The sequence below is a fragment of the Panulirus ornatus genome, chromosome 62, assembly GCF_036320965.1.
Source record: "Panulirus ornatus isolate Po-2019 chromosome 62, ASM3632096v1, whole genome shotgun sequence".
Taxonomy (NCBI): Eukaryota; Metazoa; Arthropoda; class Malacostraca; order Decapoda; family Palinuridae; genus Panulirus; species Panulirus ornatus.
In genome coordinates this window covers 14,151,230-14,169,850 of record NC_092285.1, presented here as the reverse complement: position 1 = coordinate 14,169,850, position 18,621 = coordinate 14,151,230, and the positions used below count along the sequence as shown (strand labels likewise).

The window sequence follows — 18,621 nt, the reverse complement described above, 5'->3', positions numbered from 1 at the left end:
AGGATCCACACCCAGGCAGTCACCAGCAGATAGGGACCACCCGTACCATCAGCCGCCACCGCCATGCCTGGACACGTCAAGAAGTCCACGGGTCCTGACCCCGACCCCACCGAGTTCCTCTTCATTTCGATGGAACAGAAGATCAAGGACCAGACCAAGCCTTACGACCCCAAGAAGTCCTGCTGGATTCCAGACGACAAGGAAGGCTTTGTCGAGGGTGAGATCCAGGGCACCAAGGGCGACCTCATCACCGTCTATGCTGGTGGTGAGACCAAGGATTTCAAGAAGGACCTCGTCCAGCAGGTCAACCCTCCTAAATTTGAGAAATGTGAGGACATGTCCAACCTGACCTACCTCAATGATGCCTCCGTCCTTTATAACTTAAGGGCTCGCTACGTCGCCAGACTCATCTACACCTACTCCGGCCTCTTCTGCATCGCTGTGAACCCCTACAAGCGCTACCCCATCTACACCAACCGTGTGGTGCAGATCTACCAGGGCAAGAGGCGTAATGAGGTACCCCCTCATCTCTTCGCTATCTCCGACGGCGCCTACATGAACATGATCCAGGGTGAGTAATTGATTTTGAACTTTTATATGTAGACAAACCTCAACAAAACTCGATGGCTTCATACACTGATGCAAATGTTTCTGTGACGTAGAGAAGATTGGCTCAGGGAAATGATTATGCTGTGTAAGTAACCTAACCAAGAGTGTAGCTAAATATTTTTCCTCTCTTTCCAGGTTCGGAAAACCAGTCTATGCTTATCACGTAAGTAAAATTGTTTATAAAAACTCATAGACAAACAAACACATTAACAATAACAAGAGAAAAACAAGCATATATACAGAGACACATAGATACGAGAGCCTACATATATACAGAGACACATAGATACGAGAGCCTACATATATACAGAGACACATAGATACGAGAGCCTACATATATACAGAGACACATAGATACGAGAGCCTACATATATACAGAGACACATAGATACGAGAGCCTACATATATACAGAGACACATAGATACGAGAGCCTACATATATACAGAGACACATAGATACGAGAGCCTACATATGTGCAGCAGTGAAGGTTTGGGGTCAATACTTTGTTTACTACTGGCAGAGAGGGGCGGCAAGTTGGAAGTTCTTAAACTTCTTCAAAATATGCAACAGAACAAGCAAAGGACATAACATAAAATTAAGAAAAGTTAGACCAATTTGAACAAGTACTTCTATAGTATGAGGGGAATAGATTGGCGCGATAACAGACAGAATATTGAGAGTGTGGGCATAATACAGGAGGTGAAGTAGTTGTATAACAAAAGAAAAAAATGTTCGAGATTTGTGGGGGACTCGTGAGTGTAAGATCCCTCCATGTAGAGAGTAAAACAAGTACTTATAAACTAAACATAATATAGGCACTTACACTGGCACACACAAAGCGCACGTATGCACCATGCACACACGTACACAGAAATATACTAAACATTTGAAACAGGTATATAGAAAATGCTAGCACACACACACACACACACACACACACACACACACACACACACACACACACATACAGATCATGCGACTTAGCAGGAATGTTGCGTGGGTTAACTTGTGTTTTGTAAGGGGAACAGCTGAACAAAGCCCACACCCACAACTGCCACAAATATTATCAAGGTTTACACAAGAGTTTGTCTCATTATTGCCATTAATTCTCGGTAATTCTCTTCTTGAAATTGCTAGGTAATTCTCTTTATGAAAATACTGGGAAATTGTCTTCTCGAAGTGATATGTATCGTTCTTTTTGTATCTCCCACTGACTAAGATATTACTCACTACACAGGGGTGAGTCAGGTGCTGGCAAGACTGAGAACACCAAGAAGGTACTCTCATACTTCGCCAACGTCGGCGCCACCACCAAGAAGACTGAGGAAAAGAAACAGGTAATAATACCACCAGTGGCTTCCAGTGGTCTAGGCTGCCTGAGAATGACATACACCAACTGATTAGTTCTTTAGTGGCAAGTCTCATTACTTGCAGTGATATTAGTCATGTAATATTGTGCATCCTTATCCTTATGTCTCACTTGAATCACTATTGCTGACCGACATGTAGTGCAGCATTACCTACTGTCTTGGGAGACGTGTTAGTAAAGTATTTATGACACTTGCCTGCAGAACCTGGAGGACCAGATCATCCAGACCAACCCCGTACTGGAGGCCTTCGGTAACGCCAAGACCGTCCGTAACGACAACTCCTCCCGCTTTGTAAGTACACCTTCAACTCCATCTCTGATGACACAAAATATTACCACACCAAGTAATTCACAATATGTTCTTATTCTCCATGAGCCTTTGTTGGTCGACCTAATTTGACTCTTAATCATTTACCACACAGGGTAAGTTCATCCGTATCCACTTCCAACCCAATGGCAAGCTGTCTGGTGCTGACATTGAGGTCTACCTGCTGGAGAAGGCTCGTGTCATCTCCCAGCAGTCCCTGGAGAGATCCTACCACATCTTCTACGAGATGATGTCCGACCAGGTTGAGATGATCAAACGTAAGTGTTCAAACTGAAGTAGACATTTTCCCGACTAAAAGCTTTCTTTTGTAGGATTATTAGTCTATAGTTGTAAGAAAACAAATTTGGAAAGAGTAATGAATATGATTTTTACAAGAATATTTACCAGGATATTGATGACCTGTGGTGATATGATGATTATGATGTATTCATTGCAGAACTTTACGGTTGAACCATTTCTCTTGCAATTATCTTTTAGATCATCAATCTAAAAGGCAAAAATAAATCCAGAACTCCCTTTCACACTTGTAGCAGAAAAGCAGATAAAACTATTTCGACTTAAAAGTTAAAGCAATTTGAACGTAGACAAAGAGTTATAGTAAATGTGGTTCTGAAGTAAGGAGTGGGCAGGTGTAACGACTTACAACTCTGCTGTTGTAAAAGCATATAATCCCATTATAAATGATCCCCAAACATGCTTGTTCCCTTTTTTATTACAGTATATGAAGATCTAATTCTTGGGTACGTCCTTCAACCAATCACAGATGTTAATCACAAATATTTGAAATATTCCATGAGGATCTGAGTTTTGAATATTACTTGATTCCAAAATGGCTTAGAAGATTTCCTGTTCCTTATCAGAGATTTGTTATCAGTTCGTATACAGTCTGCCCTTAAAGTAAATTAGATTTCCGGACATTAGTTAACCCGGCAGTGTTTTAACTCGTAGTCTTCTTATAACCTGAGAGGATTCAAGAATTTGACGCATGATCACGTACAGATATATACAACATGGCGTTCTAGGGAGACAAAAAAACGCTAAAAATAAACATATCTGAAAATATTGCCAAGGATCTGCTGAACAATGACCACCAAATTAAGTAAAGCCCCGTTTTCTGTGTTGATAGTCAACTGAGAATATGAAACTGATATAAAGAGAAAGTATATTAAATGGGAATGAAAATTCACTTGATCCAAATATATAAATGATCATACAATACCTTTTATATCTTCATATTCTTGCCATGTACTTACTTAATGATGGTGTTGTCAGCACTGGATAGCATAAATGATAACTTTGTAGTGTTTGGAAGTTACAGGATTAATCTAAAGAAGTTCCCGTTGTAAGGTATAGTTGCGTTTTCTATGGTTTAGTCATTAGAGAAAATAGAAATTATGCAATAGGTAACTAAACCAAATATTACAATATAAAAACGTACATAAAGAGCTCTGATTTCCTTGGTGTAGTCATATTTACTAGTTTTGACATATAGGGATGCATTGACACTAACTGAACGAATATACGAGATGAATGTTCAGCGAAATGTATAAGACATTTGTTTTTGTAACCGTGTACCTTCAGCAAGCCGGTGAACGTCGTGTTAAGATCAGTTTTGATGATTCTTGAAGGTTATTTGCTTTACTTGTTCAAGAGCATCTGTTGTATGATAGGTGCCTGGGCAATTCTGTATTTTCACTAACATCAAATAGGTCATTGCATATCTAAAATGTAAATGGTAACGTTCCCTTTCATGTATACTACTCCTGTCTGCAGCCATGTGTTTCCTTAGCAACGACATCTACGATTATCACTACGTGTCCCAGGGCAAGGTCACTGTCCCCTCCATCGACGACAAGGAGGACATGCAGTTCTGTCACGTGAGTGGTGGGAACTTCATACCATGGTTACCACCATCGATAGAGTATGGAACTCTATATCGATGTTTCGAGACTTATATTGTGGGATGAAATATTGAAAAAATCGTGAGACTTTACCGGTATTTGTCCCGCATACACTAGCTTCATGTACGTCTGCTAGGTGTCTGATGCTGCAGTCCAAAGCTGATAAAGAAACAGACGGACTGACGAAATGATTCGCTGTAGATGATAGCAATGTAACTACACTGCAGTAGTTATCTGACATAACATTATTCTAATACATATTGACTAACAAATGACTAATACTTAATGCCATATCTCGCCAGATTAACGATCATGTAGAATGTTCCTTGAGCAATAGTCGTATGGTATGTGTAGGGCAAGGTTCATCCCCCAGCACGGCCCTCACGCCAGGCAAATGTTAATCCTTATATGACAGGAAACTGTTCACCCTTGTTCATGATTTACAATGATACACACACACACACACACACACACACACACACACACACACACACACATTTGGGAGTGAATTCAATTTAATTAGAATTGTAGTGAAGGAACAGGGTTGCAAATAGCCTTTCTTGAAAACATTCGAGAACATGGAAACATGAGACGCAGTAAAGAAATAATCGACAAATTTGTTCATCATTATTCATCATAAAAGATAAGACAGAATTTTGCCAAGTATATAAAGGCCTTAGTTTGACCATGACGAAGGTATTGGAAATCTACATATTCCTACCGTATCTTTCGTGTGGTAGTTTAGTACATGATGAAGTTTGTTACATTACGTGAGATTTAGTTATAAATTTGGATCGAAAACAGGAGGTCCTTGTGTGGCAGCACCACTTGGATACTGAGGTGAAACTGCTCGTGGTGAGGGAAGTATGTGGCTCATACAACGTTACTAGTACCATGTACACTATAAGACTGATGCTGATATGTGATGATACAAAGGTCAGTTTGCATAAGCCTGTGCCAAAAAAAAGAGAAAATAAACTAAAACTAGCAGAAGTGCAGGTACAGTATGGGAAGGGAAGAGAGAGTAGATGAATGACTGGCCGGGAGGTTTAACGTTACATGGAAGATGACTATTATGATCAGTTTGTATCCATGTTGATCAGGAGTGATGATTGTGTACCAGTTAACCTTGGGGTCACTCTGTGTCGCATGTTTCAGGCCTGATTGATTATTAAACATGTTTACCCAACACGTAACGATAAACATTGTGTAAAGCTCTGAGGTGTTAACTGAGGTACAGACCACAAGGATGGAGATGCACGGTGTGTCAGCTGATATAAATGGAGGAAATGGTGGATGCGGACGTGGTGGGAGAAAATGGGTGTGAGGTAAGGTTGTGGTAGATTGTGTGCGTCATTGCGGTAGAATTTTGTTAATAATATCCTCCCCTCAAGGATGCCTGTAAATAAACATGGTACAGATACAAAGAAAACGGAGTGAAGGAGGGGACAACTATCTTCTTTTCATTCAGGAGGGATATTATAGTGGAGTCATTACAATCAAGATGGTCACATCATTCAATAGTAAATTTGGTCAGCATCTCTTTTCGATGGGAAAGGAATATAGACTGAATAATAATAACAACATTGACAGTTATAATAATAATAATAGTTAATAATAATGATAATAAGAATAATAATAAACAACCAAAGACGTGAAAATTGAGCAGGTGTTCAGAGTAGGAAGACTATGGTTGATCTTCGTGATGGGAACCGTGTTGATGTAATGTTCAAGTGGCACTTTGTGGATGGCGACGGAGGGAGGCGAGTGTGGAGCGCAGTGTGATGTTAGCAGCAGGAAGGAACAGTCAGATGACACCACGAAGTGAGTCGACCAGATAAGGTCTTCACATAATAGTTATGATAGCTCTTAATTAATGAAACGTGTTTCCTCAGTAAACAGGAATATGTAGATATGAATATAAGGACAAATGTTAGATGATCGTAACTTTGGTATAAGTTGATGTGTTTGTGATGTGATAACTGTATGTGTGTTAGTGAGCCAGTGTTATTATAGTTATGTTTGTAAACCTCGCCATGTCTTAACCATACACAGACACACTGCAGCTCATGTCAGGTGTTCACGAGTATGTATTCATGTCTCTCTGTCGTATGTGTGTTCACAAGAGCACGTACATGATGTAACCTATTTGTGCTGTACAGGGAGAACCTTCTGCTACGGGGGGGGGGGGGGGGGGTCTGTTGAACATATTCTGCTGTTGAACATTTCTCACTTCCGTACGGTGTCACAATTTACAGTTTCCTCGCTCTGTTTATTCCAATCATTCGACATTCATGTACTATGAAACTGTTTCTTTACGCCTCTTCACAGATATTTTGCTTTGTCTCATGTCATGGTGGCTGATTGCTTTATCTCTCCATCTTTGGAAGACGTGTTAACTGTTGACGTCTTATACTGGTAATTAAAAAAAGAATAAGGGTAGTGATTATCTACCCTGACTCTTCTCTCTTACATGGTGGACATATTACTGGTCTCCTGTTGCGATATAGTTCTCTTCATTCTGATGCCATCTTGGTTGTCCTCCTGTGTGAGTGCCTCTCCACATTACACACATTTTACATCACAATCTGCATGTGTCAGCTGCACATTCTTCTGCACACCATCTCTCGTTGCCACGGTTGACTGACACCTTTAAATCGCATATCTAACATGCACACATAATATATATATATATATATATATATATATATATATATATATATATATATATATATATATATATATATATATATATATATATATAAGTGAGCTATGATCTCTCTAAAGCTTTGAGGAGCAGAGTTAACCAACTCTATGTGCGTTATATGTACTGAACTTTTTTACCAGCTGACCCCAACATCTGCAGGGTAGTAATCACCGAGTGAAGCAATAATCAATAATTAATAATAATAATAATAATAATAATAATAATAATGATAGCAATGATAATACGATAATAATACGAAGGGTAGGTGTGGGAGTGGTGGGTCTTGGCCATACTGGAGCACAGTGGAATCTTGTGTTGTGGATGATGATGTGGACGAGTCAGGTGAGGAGAAGCGTCTTGTCGGCGGTCGTGACGTAGATCCTCATTTGTCTTTTTATTCCAGGACGCCTTCGACATTCTGGGCTTCAGTCCTGTGGATATTGAAGAAGTCTACAAGGTCACCGCCGTTGTCATGCACTTTGGTGAGGTCAAGTTCAAGCAAAGGGGTCGCGAGGAGCAGGCCGAACCTGATGGCACTGAGGTACCCACATGACCTTGTCTGGAGGAGCAGATGACTGTGTTGGTCTTATATTATAAAGGATCCTACAGACGTCAGTCGGTAATATTCTATATTCTCTCTTCGCCAGGTCGGTGAAACGATTGCCAAACTGTTGGGTGTTGACGGCGCCGACTTGTATAAGAACATCACCAAGCCCAAGATCAAGGTCGGCACAGAGTTCGTAGCCAAGGGCATGAACGTCGATCAATGTTACTACTCCGTCGGTGCCATGGCTAAGGGCCTGTTCGATCGTCTCTTCAAGTGGCTGGTAATGAAGTGCAACGTCACGCTCGAGACGGGTCTCAAGCGTGCCCATTTCATCGGTGTCCTCGATATTGCCGGCTTTGAAATCTTCGATGTGAGTGGTTTTAATGTGCTTGGTCGCAGGCAGAGATGCTGGGGGAGCGTCTGGACGAAGATGTACAGAACCCATTGTCTCGAGAGACCGAGACAGAGGCCTGTGTACAGCTTCGACTAGACTGAAAGGGATGGGGAAAGAAGTGGGTGAAGTTGGTATACATAGTGCAACATATGTCATCAAATCTTTGCAGATTTCAAATGTTCACCTCCGTCCACAGTTCAATGGGTTCGAGCAGATCTGCATCAACTTCTGTAACGAGAAGCTGCAGCAGTTCTTCAACCATCACATGTTTGTGCTGGAGCAGGAGGAGTACAAGAGGGAAGGCATCAACTGGACCTTCGTGGACTTCGGTATGGATCTGCAGGCCTGCATCGAGCTTTTCGAGAAGGTAATTCTCCAGAAGAGAGAGACACTCTGAGGATACTATATGGTGCATGATTATAATGCTATACATGTGATGTTCACTAATCTTACGAGCATTAATACGTCCACTTCCTACAGAAAATGGGTATTCTGTCCATCCTCGAGGAAGAGTCTATGTTCCCCAAGGCTACGGACAAGTCCTTCCAGGAGAAGTTGATTGTGAATCATCTTGGGAACTCCCCGTGTTTTATCAAGCCGAAGCCCCCCAAGGCGGGACAGTCAGAGTCCCACTTCGCCATCGTCCACTACGCCGGTACTGTGAGCTACAACCTGAGTGGCTGGCTTGAGAAGAACAAGGATCCTCTGAACGACACCCTGGTCGACCAGCTCAAGAAGGCGACCAACAGCATTGTTGTCACGCTGTTCGCTGATCATCCCGGCCAGTCAGCTCCAGCCGACACCAAAGGTGCGATGTTTATTCATTCTTACTTGGCAGTTCTGCTAAAATTTCCCATACATTATTTATCCTGCTGATGGGATATGTTAATCATTCTGCTGATGGGATATGTTAATCATTCTGCTGATGGGAAATATTTAATGAAGATCCTTTATATCAGAAGTCAGGATCATTAAGTGTTGTGTCTTCCAGGAGGACGTGGCAAGAAGTCTGGTGGTTTTCAGACTGTGTCGTCTGCCTACAGGGTACGTGCCATGATCTCGGGTTCTCATGTTACCAGACCTTGTGCTAAACATCAGACTAGCCATTATACCAAGCAACATGATAGCCATCATACTTTAAACTGCCGAGAAAAAAGTCTTGAATAGTGTAAGAATAATGAACATATAATGTATCTCGCGTGAGACTCTACATTGTAGAACAGGTGTGAATAACACAGAGAACTTCATGTTCTGAATATGAGTTCCACAGTCAAGTTTACCTTGTGTGTACATGAAGTGTCTTGCATCACACCTTCATGTTATGACACAATCATGGCTGAGGATTTCTCTCATACACATTATGTACGTACCGTAAACGTCTTAACCTGATGGGTGTGTCACTACTATCGCCTTCTGGTCGTACATTTTTATCTCGAGGTGATGTTCTATGATAGAGGACTTGTCGACCTGAGTTCAGTGACCAAATTGACTTCGACGTCTTGTTCTCTCCCCACAGGAACAGCTGAACAACCTGATGAAGACCCTGAACGCTACTCATCCCCACTTCATCCGATGCATCGTCCCCAACGAGACCAAGTCTCCAGGTTGGGTCAAATTAACAAAACTACATTTACATCTGTTTCTCATTTTGGATGTTTGTTACGAATGTCTAAATTTTCTTTGAGAATGTTGCCTTCTTAATCTAGATCACACACTTAGAGGCACAACAAATAACAATAGTCCACAGTGTTGCTTCGAGATGTTTGTGGTGGTGGAAAAGATCAGAAATATAGTGATCATTGTGGCAAGAGGAGAAAATGTAGGAATTACTGAAGGAGTCAACTTACTATGTCATTAAGGAGGCTTAATGTCAGTCGTGGTCTTGAAACGAAGGATTTGTTATATCTGTTCTTAGAAATGTCTTTAGTATTATTTTTGAACATTCTTAAAGCTCAATACTTCACATTGTTCATACTCCAGTTAAATGAAAAGTACATTGTCTTATTTGAAGTATAAATCAAACACACATAGTCTTGAATATATGCTTAGGATTGAATAGTTTGTAATTATTAGTAACGTTTGTCTCGCATGGCTCTGAAGACGTTCATGTCTAACCTTTTGTTTCATCTGGACTCCATCATGTACCAAGGTTGCCAGATGCAATAATCTAACGTTCATAAATTTCACATTACGTTCTTCCTGGAAGTGTGACCTGCAGGTACTACGTGGACCTTGTGTGTACTGAGCCACAGTTCCTACATCGATCACTACTTGTGTCGTCTTACGTTGTATGGTTGGTACATTGAGGACAGGTCTGAGTGGCTAGTTTGACGTTCATGTCTTGTCCCTCAGGTGTTGTTGACGCCGGCCTGATCATGCACCAGCTGACCTGTAACGGTGTACTTGAAGGCATCCGTATCTGTCGCAAGGGCTTCCCCAACAGGATGGTGTACCATGACTTCACGAGCCGGTAATATTCATTCTTGCAGTTTGTTTGTGAAAAATTGACACGGAATTGATTTAAGAATGACTCCAAATGACAAAGCTTTTTTTTTTTATATAGACGTTTATATAAATATTTATAGTGGTTACTGGAAAATGTACGTCAATGACGTCAATGGCCTCTCTTCGTGTCTGGTATCAGTCAGTCATCTTTACATAATGTCATCTTCAGTTCTGGTTGATTAATGTTACCTGTTACGTTACTTCTGTTCAACATTTGTTGCAGTTGTCAGTTGTTACAGTTCACAGAATTCATTTGTACTAGCATAAGTAGTTTCTATTTGATATTGGATGTTTTGCCACAGTTTCACTATAACGTGAGAAAGTACATGTTCATCTTGTCTGAATCTTATGAAAATATTTAAAGTACTCCGTCGACGTGCTCCATCCAGGACTTCCAGCTGCTTTCCATGATGTTAATATTCCAGTCAGGGTTTAGTTAGTTGATCATTCTTATACTACATAAGGATGTGACATACATATTGTATAATATGTTTCCTCATTACCCTCATGTTCCCCTCATGTCATCTGCTACAGCTACAGGATCTTAGCTTCCAAGGAGATGAGGGAGGCTGGCGACGAGAAGAAAGCTACTAAAGTTTGCTTCGATAAGTCCGGCTTGGATGAGGAGCTGTACCGTCTTGGGAACACGAAGGTAAGCGCCTCTGCCATCATGTAGAACTAGTCTTGCTAACATTACATCACATTAATGATTTAGATTGAATCATTATTGGACCATTTTTTTCCCGATGAAAATACGGTTCCTTCTGAACTATCTCTACTTCTGTAGGATATAATAAGCTTTTCATGATAGTAGTCGCTTCTTCTGAACTATCTCTACTTCTGTAGGATATGATAAGCTTTTCATGATAGTAGTCGCTTCTTCTGAACTATCTCTACTTCTGTAGGATATGATAAGCTTTTCATGATAGTAGTCGCTTCTTCTGAACTATCTCTACTTCTGTAGGATATGATAAGCTTTTCATGATAGTAGTCGCTTGATCAGATTTGCTGAGAACTATTTTTCTCAGCGAAATGAGATTAAATTTCACGAATTTTCGAAGACTACTTACTGGCAAGTGTCTCAGCTCTGGTGCCATCTCTGTCTCCCTCCCATCTGCTTCCCTGATGTATAGGTTTCTTACTAGTCTTTCATGAAGTAACTTCTTATCGTGTCAATAATGGTGTTCATCAGGGTTCACTCTTGCTGCCTCCTTTCTTTCCATACACGACAGTTATACTTCAACTTTTGATTCCTCACTGATGATTCCACTTTACGTACTTCACCTGAGTTTCCCTTCCTTCCTCACTCTAATATTTCCAGTGTAACTCATTACCTTCTTACTCAGACCTTTGCAGCATCTAGGACCATGGGAGCAGTAAGCAGGTCACATTCAATAACGCAGAAGCGCTGCTCATTACTGTATCTCTCTCTAAATCTCACCAGTTGCCGACGACATTGCGTCTGATTCCTCCATCTTTCTTGGTTGATGTACAGATTGAAGCACTAGGAAGAGGGGATTTATATGGGCGGTGGAATCATACGGTCAAAACCCAGGTTATCAAGTTCGTTTAGCTGGGCCAGAGGGCTCTGGTGACTGGATCATTAACAAACACCTTTACGTGTTGAGGTCTTATTCAGGCAGATCATTATACAGACACACTGTTTACAAGATAACCATGTGAGTGTGGAACGCCCATATGGAGAGATCTGTTGTTCACTCTCTCTACCGTCTCAGGTGTTCTTCCGTGCCGGTGTTCTTGGTACCCTGGAGGAGATCCGTGATGACCGCCTGGCCAAGTTGGCCTCCTGGTTGCAGGCCTGGATCCGTGGCTACGCCAGCCGCAAGCTGTACGAGAAACTGCAGGAGCAACGCGTCGCCCTCATCATCGTCCAGAGGAACTTGAGGAAGTTCTTGAAGATGCGCACTTGGGCCTGGTATAACTTGTGGCAGAAGGTCAAGCCTCTCCTCCACGTCACCCGCGTCGAGGACGAGATGAAGGCTCTCGAGGAGAAGGCCGCCAAGGCTCTGGAAGAACTGGAGAATGAGTCTAAGCTTCGTAAGGAGTTTGAGGCTGCCAACCTCGTCCTCCTCGAGGAAAAAAACAATCTCTTGTTGGCTTTAGAGTCCAGCAAAGGCAACATGTCTGACTTCCTCGACAAACAGGCTAAACTGCAGGCCCAGAAAACTGAACTGGAGGCTCAGTTGAACGTAAGTATTGTATGGACGTGAGTAAAGTGTTTACACATCCGCTCAGTTGAATGTAAGTATTGTATGGACGTGAGTAAAGTGTTTACACATCCGCTCAGTTGAATGTAAGTATTGTATGGACGTGAGTAAAGTGTTTACACATCCGCTCAGTTGAATGTAAGTATTGTATGGACGTGGGTAAAGTGTTTACACGTCCGTACAAATCTTAACTCCCATTTTCTAATCTATTTCATTCGTCGCTGTATGATGTGATTGACCTGTTGCTCACTGTATGGTATGCTTCATCAAGTTAGTGAAAGCATATTTGATGATTTGAATCCAGGACGGTGATGGTTATATAATTGAAGTCCAACTTTACGAAATACTTTAAAGTATTATGAAACATATAAGTGGAAGATCCTACACCTTAAGATAAATAGAAAAATGTCATATATTAAAAACTACACCCGAGTGTTATGGTTCATTGTAAAGTGGTGATGGGATACACCGCCTGTTTCCAGTTGAAACTTTTGCTTTTTGTGTGACATTTTCGCATATTTTCTCTTTCTCAAGATTTTGAGTTGTCGCTACAACAGGAATGACAGAAGTTTGCTCAGCAGACACATACTACCACAATATCTTTCTCTCAAATCGTTCAAAAGTATTTTCAATAATTTGTATTGACTACTTTTTTGTGTTTTTCTTCAGCTATAAATTATCAGTACACCAACCTAGTTGTCAGAATTAAGATTGATTCAAATTACAAGTTGGCATTGCACTACAGTTTGCTAAATCTTTTCCCATTTCGTCACCAGTTTCAGTAATTGAGCAAAGTTAAGGATATTATCAACCAGCCACCGTTAGGAAGGCCAAGGTTTTATTCTCATGTTAAAGAGGAAATTATATGGAAGTGTCCATGATTTTACGTGATTAGATAACACACACACGAAATGAAATGTTCATCATGCTGTAGACGCCTTGCATGTTACCATCATAATACTCAACTATCAAGTTGTGGGTTACTTCGTGGCAGTACTGGAGTGATTTGTGAATTAATCTATGACGTCACAGTTTTCACCTGTGTGTTCTTGATTGAGGAAAAGTTGATTATTTTAATTTCATTAACTATCTCTCCAAAATGCTACTCATTGTTGTGTTTTAAACATCTTAATGTATTCTCTAGGAAACTACAGAGCGTTTGAAGAAAGAAGAGGAGGCCCGGGGTGAAGTCTCCCAAAACAGAAAGAAAACGGAACAGGAGATCAGTAATATGAAGAATGAACTTGAGGACATGGAGATGGCCATGCTCAAGGCGGACCAGGACAAGGCTGCCAAGGATCACGTCATCCAGAACCTCACGGAAGAGATCAAGCAACAGGAGGAACTTATAAACAAAGTGAAGAAGGAGAAGAAACATCTTCAAGAGATAAACCAGAAGTCCGCCGAAGACAACCAGACCATCGAGGATAAATGCAATCATCTCAACACCCTTAAGGGTAAACTTGAACAGCATTTGGATGAGCTCGACGACTCTCTGGAGTACGAGAAGAAAATGCGTGCAGAAAGTGAGAAAGCGAAGAAGAAAGCGGAGAGTGACCTGAAACTGACGCGAGAGGCTGTGTCCGACCTGGAACGTAGCCGAAAGGAACTGGAACAAGCCATTGAACGGAAAGATAAGGAGTTCTCCTCACTGGCTTCCAAAATTGAGGAAGAGCAACAAATTGTCGCCAAGCAAAACAAACACATTCAGGAACTGCAAACCCGGGTAGATGATCTCGATGGTGACGTCGAACACGAACGAGAACTTCGTGGGAAAGTTGAGAAAGCCAAGGCAAACTTAGCTCGCGAACTGGGAGAACTGAGTGACCGTCTGGACGAGGCCGGGGCGGCCACTGCAGCCCAGGTGGAGCTCAACAAGAAGCGTGAGGCAGAACTGGCCCGACTCCGCACAGACTACGAGGAAAGCAACATCCGTAATGTTAACGCTATGAGTCTCATGAAGAAGAAGCACACAGACGCTGTGGCCGAGATGGCCGATCAGATTGACCATCTCAGCAAGGTGAAGTCGAGGTAAGTTAATGTTTACTGCGTTAAGTTAACAATCAATTGCAACGCTTGAACTTGATCATTGTCTATGTTAAGAACAACTCAAGATTAATTGTACGTCTGATGATCTGATGATCAATTGTACCTCTATCCCAGCAGCAGTACCGGTCTAACGCTACTGGTTTGTGCATTTTTAAGTTTGCTGATGTTTTCTCGCACCTCAGGTTGGAGAAGGAGAAGGAGGTCATGAAACGTGAGGCTGAGTCAGCCCGGGTCGCCTTGGACGTGGTTACTCGTGATAAGGTACAGTTTTCAGTGCTGACTATGATCATAGTGCGTGAGGGACACGTAATGTTACACATCTCTGAGATATATAACAGTAAATTGTTAGACATAGTCTGTTTTATATTTAAAATTCATATGACACATGAACTCATCCCTGAGCTTGAACGTTCTTTACGGTACTTGAACCTATAATGACCTGTACTGACACTCGTTTAAGTACAGTGACATGCACGCCATTACCACCAGAACGTCTCTTTTTCTTAAGTTCAGTGACAAACTGGTTTTCTCTTCAACTTCAGAGCTTTGTACAAAGCCTCCATTTACCCCCTGAACTATTTTATTCGCGTGTCGTGATCAAGGATTTACTATGTCTGTGATACCTCGTCCGTCAGCCTTAAGTAGTTGCAGTAAAGATATTCCTATAACATAACTATTACCAGCCGCTTTAGGGAATCCTCTTAACCCAGTGTTGTTAACTGTAGGTTACACAGTTCGCGGTCTCGCTCCAAGAAAGTCTTATTCACACAGCCATATGATATACTGGGTTTGTAATCCTCACTTTATTCTAAAGCTCTAATATCTGCTCATCTTTTCATCAAAAACCTCACTAAATCTACCTTAATTTCAGTGACTAGCTTTCCTCATTATTACCTTGGTCTGATTTTGTCTTTGTTTTCACAGGCTGAAGTTGAGAAGATAAACAAGCAACTTCAACATCAGTTTAATGAAGTTAGTAGTAAACTGGATGAAGCCAACCGTACCATCAACGATTATGATGCAACTAAGAAGAAGTTGGCGGCCGAGAACTCAGACCTGTTGAGACAGCTTGAAGAAGCTGAGAACCAGATTGGTGAACTAGCCAAGCTGAAGCTGTCCCTTACTAACCAGCTCGAGGACACCAAAAAGCTTGCAGACGACGAGAGCAGGGTAAGCCTTGTGGTTATCATTCATTGCTGACATATCGATACAAATGTTTTACAGAACATAATCTTCGTCATAGTTAGAATATAAAACTCCCTGGAACATTTCTGTTGTCAGATGCGCGCTACACTCTTTGGAAAGTATCGCAACTTGGAACATGACATCGACGGCCTTCGTGAACAGCTGGATGAGGAGACTGACGCCAAGGCCGACCTGCAGCGCATGCTGTCCAAGGTGAGCTCCGAGGCCCTCATGTGGCGCTCCAAGTACGAGTCTGATGTGGTTGCCAAGGTTGAGGAACTTGAGGCGATTCGTATGAAGCTCGCGAGCCGCCTCGACGAGGCAGAAACCCAGATCGAACAACTCAACGTTAAGTACATGAATCTGGAGAAGACCAAACAGCGAGCTCTCTCCGAGCTCGAAGAAATGCAAGTGGCATTTGAACGAGCACAGACCCTCGCCGCTGCTGCGGAGAAGAGACTGAAGATTTGCGACAAAATTATTGCTGAGTGGAAGATGAGGGTCGACGATATTGCCAACGAGCTCGATGCTTCACAGAAGGAGTGCCGGAACCTCTCCACCGAAAACTACCGCGTCAAAGCTGCGTACGAGGAGAATCTGGAGCAACTTGACGCAGCTCGTCGTGAGAACAAGGGTCTCTCAGAGGAGATCAAGGACCTAACAGATCAGATCAGCGAAGGCGGCCGTGCCCTCCACGAAGCCCAGAAAACTGCCAAGCGATACGAGATCGAGAAGGATGAGCTGCAGGCCGCTCTCGAGAAGCTGAGACAGCACTGGAACAGGAGGAGAACAAGGTGCTTCGAGCACAGTTGGAACTCCACCAAGTTCGCCAGGAGATCGAACGTCGTCTTCAAGAAAAGGAGGAAGAATTCGAAAATACCAGGTGAGTTGTTTACATTTATTAACTGACCCACAACATCAAGATATATAACATGTGTGAATAATTCATTCTGGCCAGTGTGTGGATTAGGGTGGTTAGTAGACGCAGTCGAGAGCTCTCACATATGATCGCTCACCGTCCTGATCCACACATATAAAACATCTTTGTTTTCATTCTTGTTTACCAAATTTCAGAAAGTGCCACCAGCGTGCTATCGACTCCTTACAGGCGTCCCTCGAGGCTGAAGCTAAGGCTAAAGCCGACGCTCTACACATGAAGAAGAAGCTGGAGTCTGACATCAAGGAACTCGAGGTCGCATTAGACCATTCCAATAAAGCTAATGCAGACCTGCAGAAGCACGTTAAGAAACTCCAGGGCGAAGCCAAAGACCTGCAGATCCGAATTGAGGAGGAGGAACGTCTTGTCTCAGAGTACCGTGAGCAGTACAACATGTCGGAGCGTCGGGTTAACGCTCTTCAGGGAGAGTTGGAAGAGTCGCGAACTCTGCTGGAGCAGTCTGACCGCGGCCGTCGTCAAGCTGAGAACGACCTCTCTGATGCTGGCGAGGTTATAAACAAACTCACCGCTGAAAACGGGACGCTGTCTGCATCCAAGAGGAAACTCGAGAGCGACTTGCAAACACTCCAAGTAAGTAATTTTCCTCCCAGATAAAAGTGCTGATAGATATAATGTTTGTGTAGTCAGATGACTCCTTACTCAGTTTTTCTATGTACACATTTGATCCAGATACGCAAGATAGTAAACTTTGTCTTTTGCATTTCTTACCAGGCTGATTTTGATGAAATAGTCAGTGAAGCTAGGAACTCTGAGGACAAGGCGAAGAAGGCTATGATGGACGCCGCCCGCTTGGCTGACGAACTTCGTGCCGAACAGGAACACTCCCAACTTCAGGAGAAGATGCGTAAGGCTCTGGAAGTTACCGTCAAGGAGCTGCAGATTCGCATTGAAGAGAATGAGAATATTCTCATTAAGACGGGCAAGGCCGCCTTGAGTAAGCTGGAAAATCGCATCCATGAACTGGAGGTTCAGTTGACGGACGAGTCGAGTCGCTATGCAGAAGCTCAAAAGAACCTGAGGAAGTGCGAGAGACATCTGAAGGAACTCACCTTCCAGTCTGAGGAAGACAGGAAGAACCACGAGAAGATGCAGGACCTGGTTGATACACTCCAGCAGAAGATCAAGACCTACAAGCGGCAGATCGAGGAGGCCGAGGAGATCGCTGCCCTCAACTTGGCCAAGTTCCGTAAGGCCCAGCAGGAGCTGGAGGATTACGAAGAACGAGGTGTTGGTGGCCGTCTCATCACTCATTTAGAACCTTCCTTACCACATGTTGCACTTTGATCACCCGGGAACTGGAAAGTCTGTCCGCACGACTAACTCTTTAAGTTTCATTCATGACTTCCCGCTACAGCTTGCCAAGATGCTACTGCAGACGTGATCAGAATTAGTGCCGCAACTAATTCTGTGGTGTGGATTCTCAGTGCAACATTATTTTCTATGGTCCAATGGATTATATGCAAACAATAAATTGCTTTGAAAACTATGTATGTCTATGACCCTTAACTGTGGAGCAGATGTATGTCATTTTCCTCTTGAACACAAATCTACAAAAGATGAAGCAAGATGAACAAATCGATTGGAATTTAGCTGTTCAGGTAGTTCACTGTGACAGTAGTACAATGCACCAACTTCCACACACACTTCCACCCTATACACATCCTAACCATGTCGACTCCTGCCTCTTCTAGCTCCCCACACAAGCCACAACCCGAGCTCCCGGCTGTTGCAGTACTCGTACTCATGGGGCATGGCCAGCCAGCACCACGCCCCTGCTGCTCTCTCAAACACATCTTACTGTCTGCATGACGTCAGGACCAGTGGGTTTCTCAATTCCTGT

General features: G+C 42.6%; 2 protein-coding genes across 5 annotated transcripts in view; one reads left to right on the top strand and one right to left on the bottom strand.

Annotated features, from left to right (window-relative positions):
* Positions 1-18,264, top strand: part of LOC139745703 (uncharacterized) — a 96,579-nt gene extending 78,315 nt beyond the window's left edge. The window contains 22 exon segments of the mRNA XM_071656141.1: positions 34-571; positions 745-772; positions 1,848-1,947; positions 2,182-2,271; positions 2,402-2,564; positions 4,081-4,184; positions 7,319-7,456; positions 7,563-7,832; positions 8,053-8,223; positions 8,337-8,664; positions 8,848-8,900; positions 9,373-9,460; positions 10,209-10,326; positions 10,896-11,013; positions 12,098-12,571; positions 13,734-14,620; positions 14,821-14,899; positions 15,563-15,808; positions 15,920-16,577; positions 16,580-16,706; positions 16,898-17,351; positions 17,493-18,264. Coding sequence (XP_071512242.1) covers positions 34-571; positions 745-772; positions 1,848-1,947; positions 2,182-2,271; positions 2,402-2,564; positions 4,081-4,184; positions 7,319-7,456; positions 7,563-7,832; positions 8,053-8,223; positions 8,337-8,664; positions 8,848-8,900; positions 9,373-9,460; positions 10,209-10,326; positions 10,896-11,013; positions 12,098-12,571; positions 13,734-14,620; positions 14,821-14,899; positions 15,563-15,808; positions 15,920-16,577; positions 16,580-16,706; positions 16,898-17,351; positions 17,493-18,065 — 5,805 coding nt within the window. The 3' untranslated portion in view covers positions 18,066-18,264.
* Positions 1-18,621, bottom strand: part of LOC139745747 (DNA polymerase lambda-like) — a 305,248-nt gene that overhangs the window by 263,154 nt on the left and 23,473 nt on the right. The window lies entirely within an intron of this gene.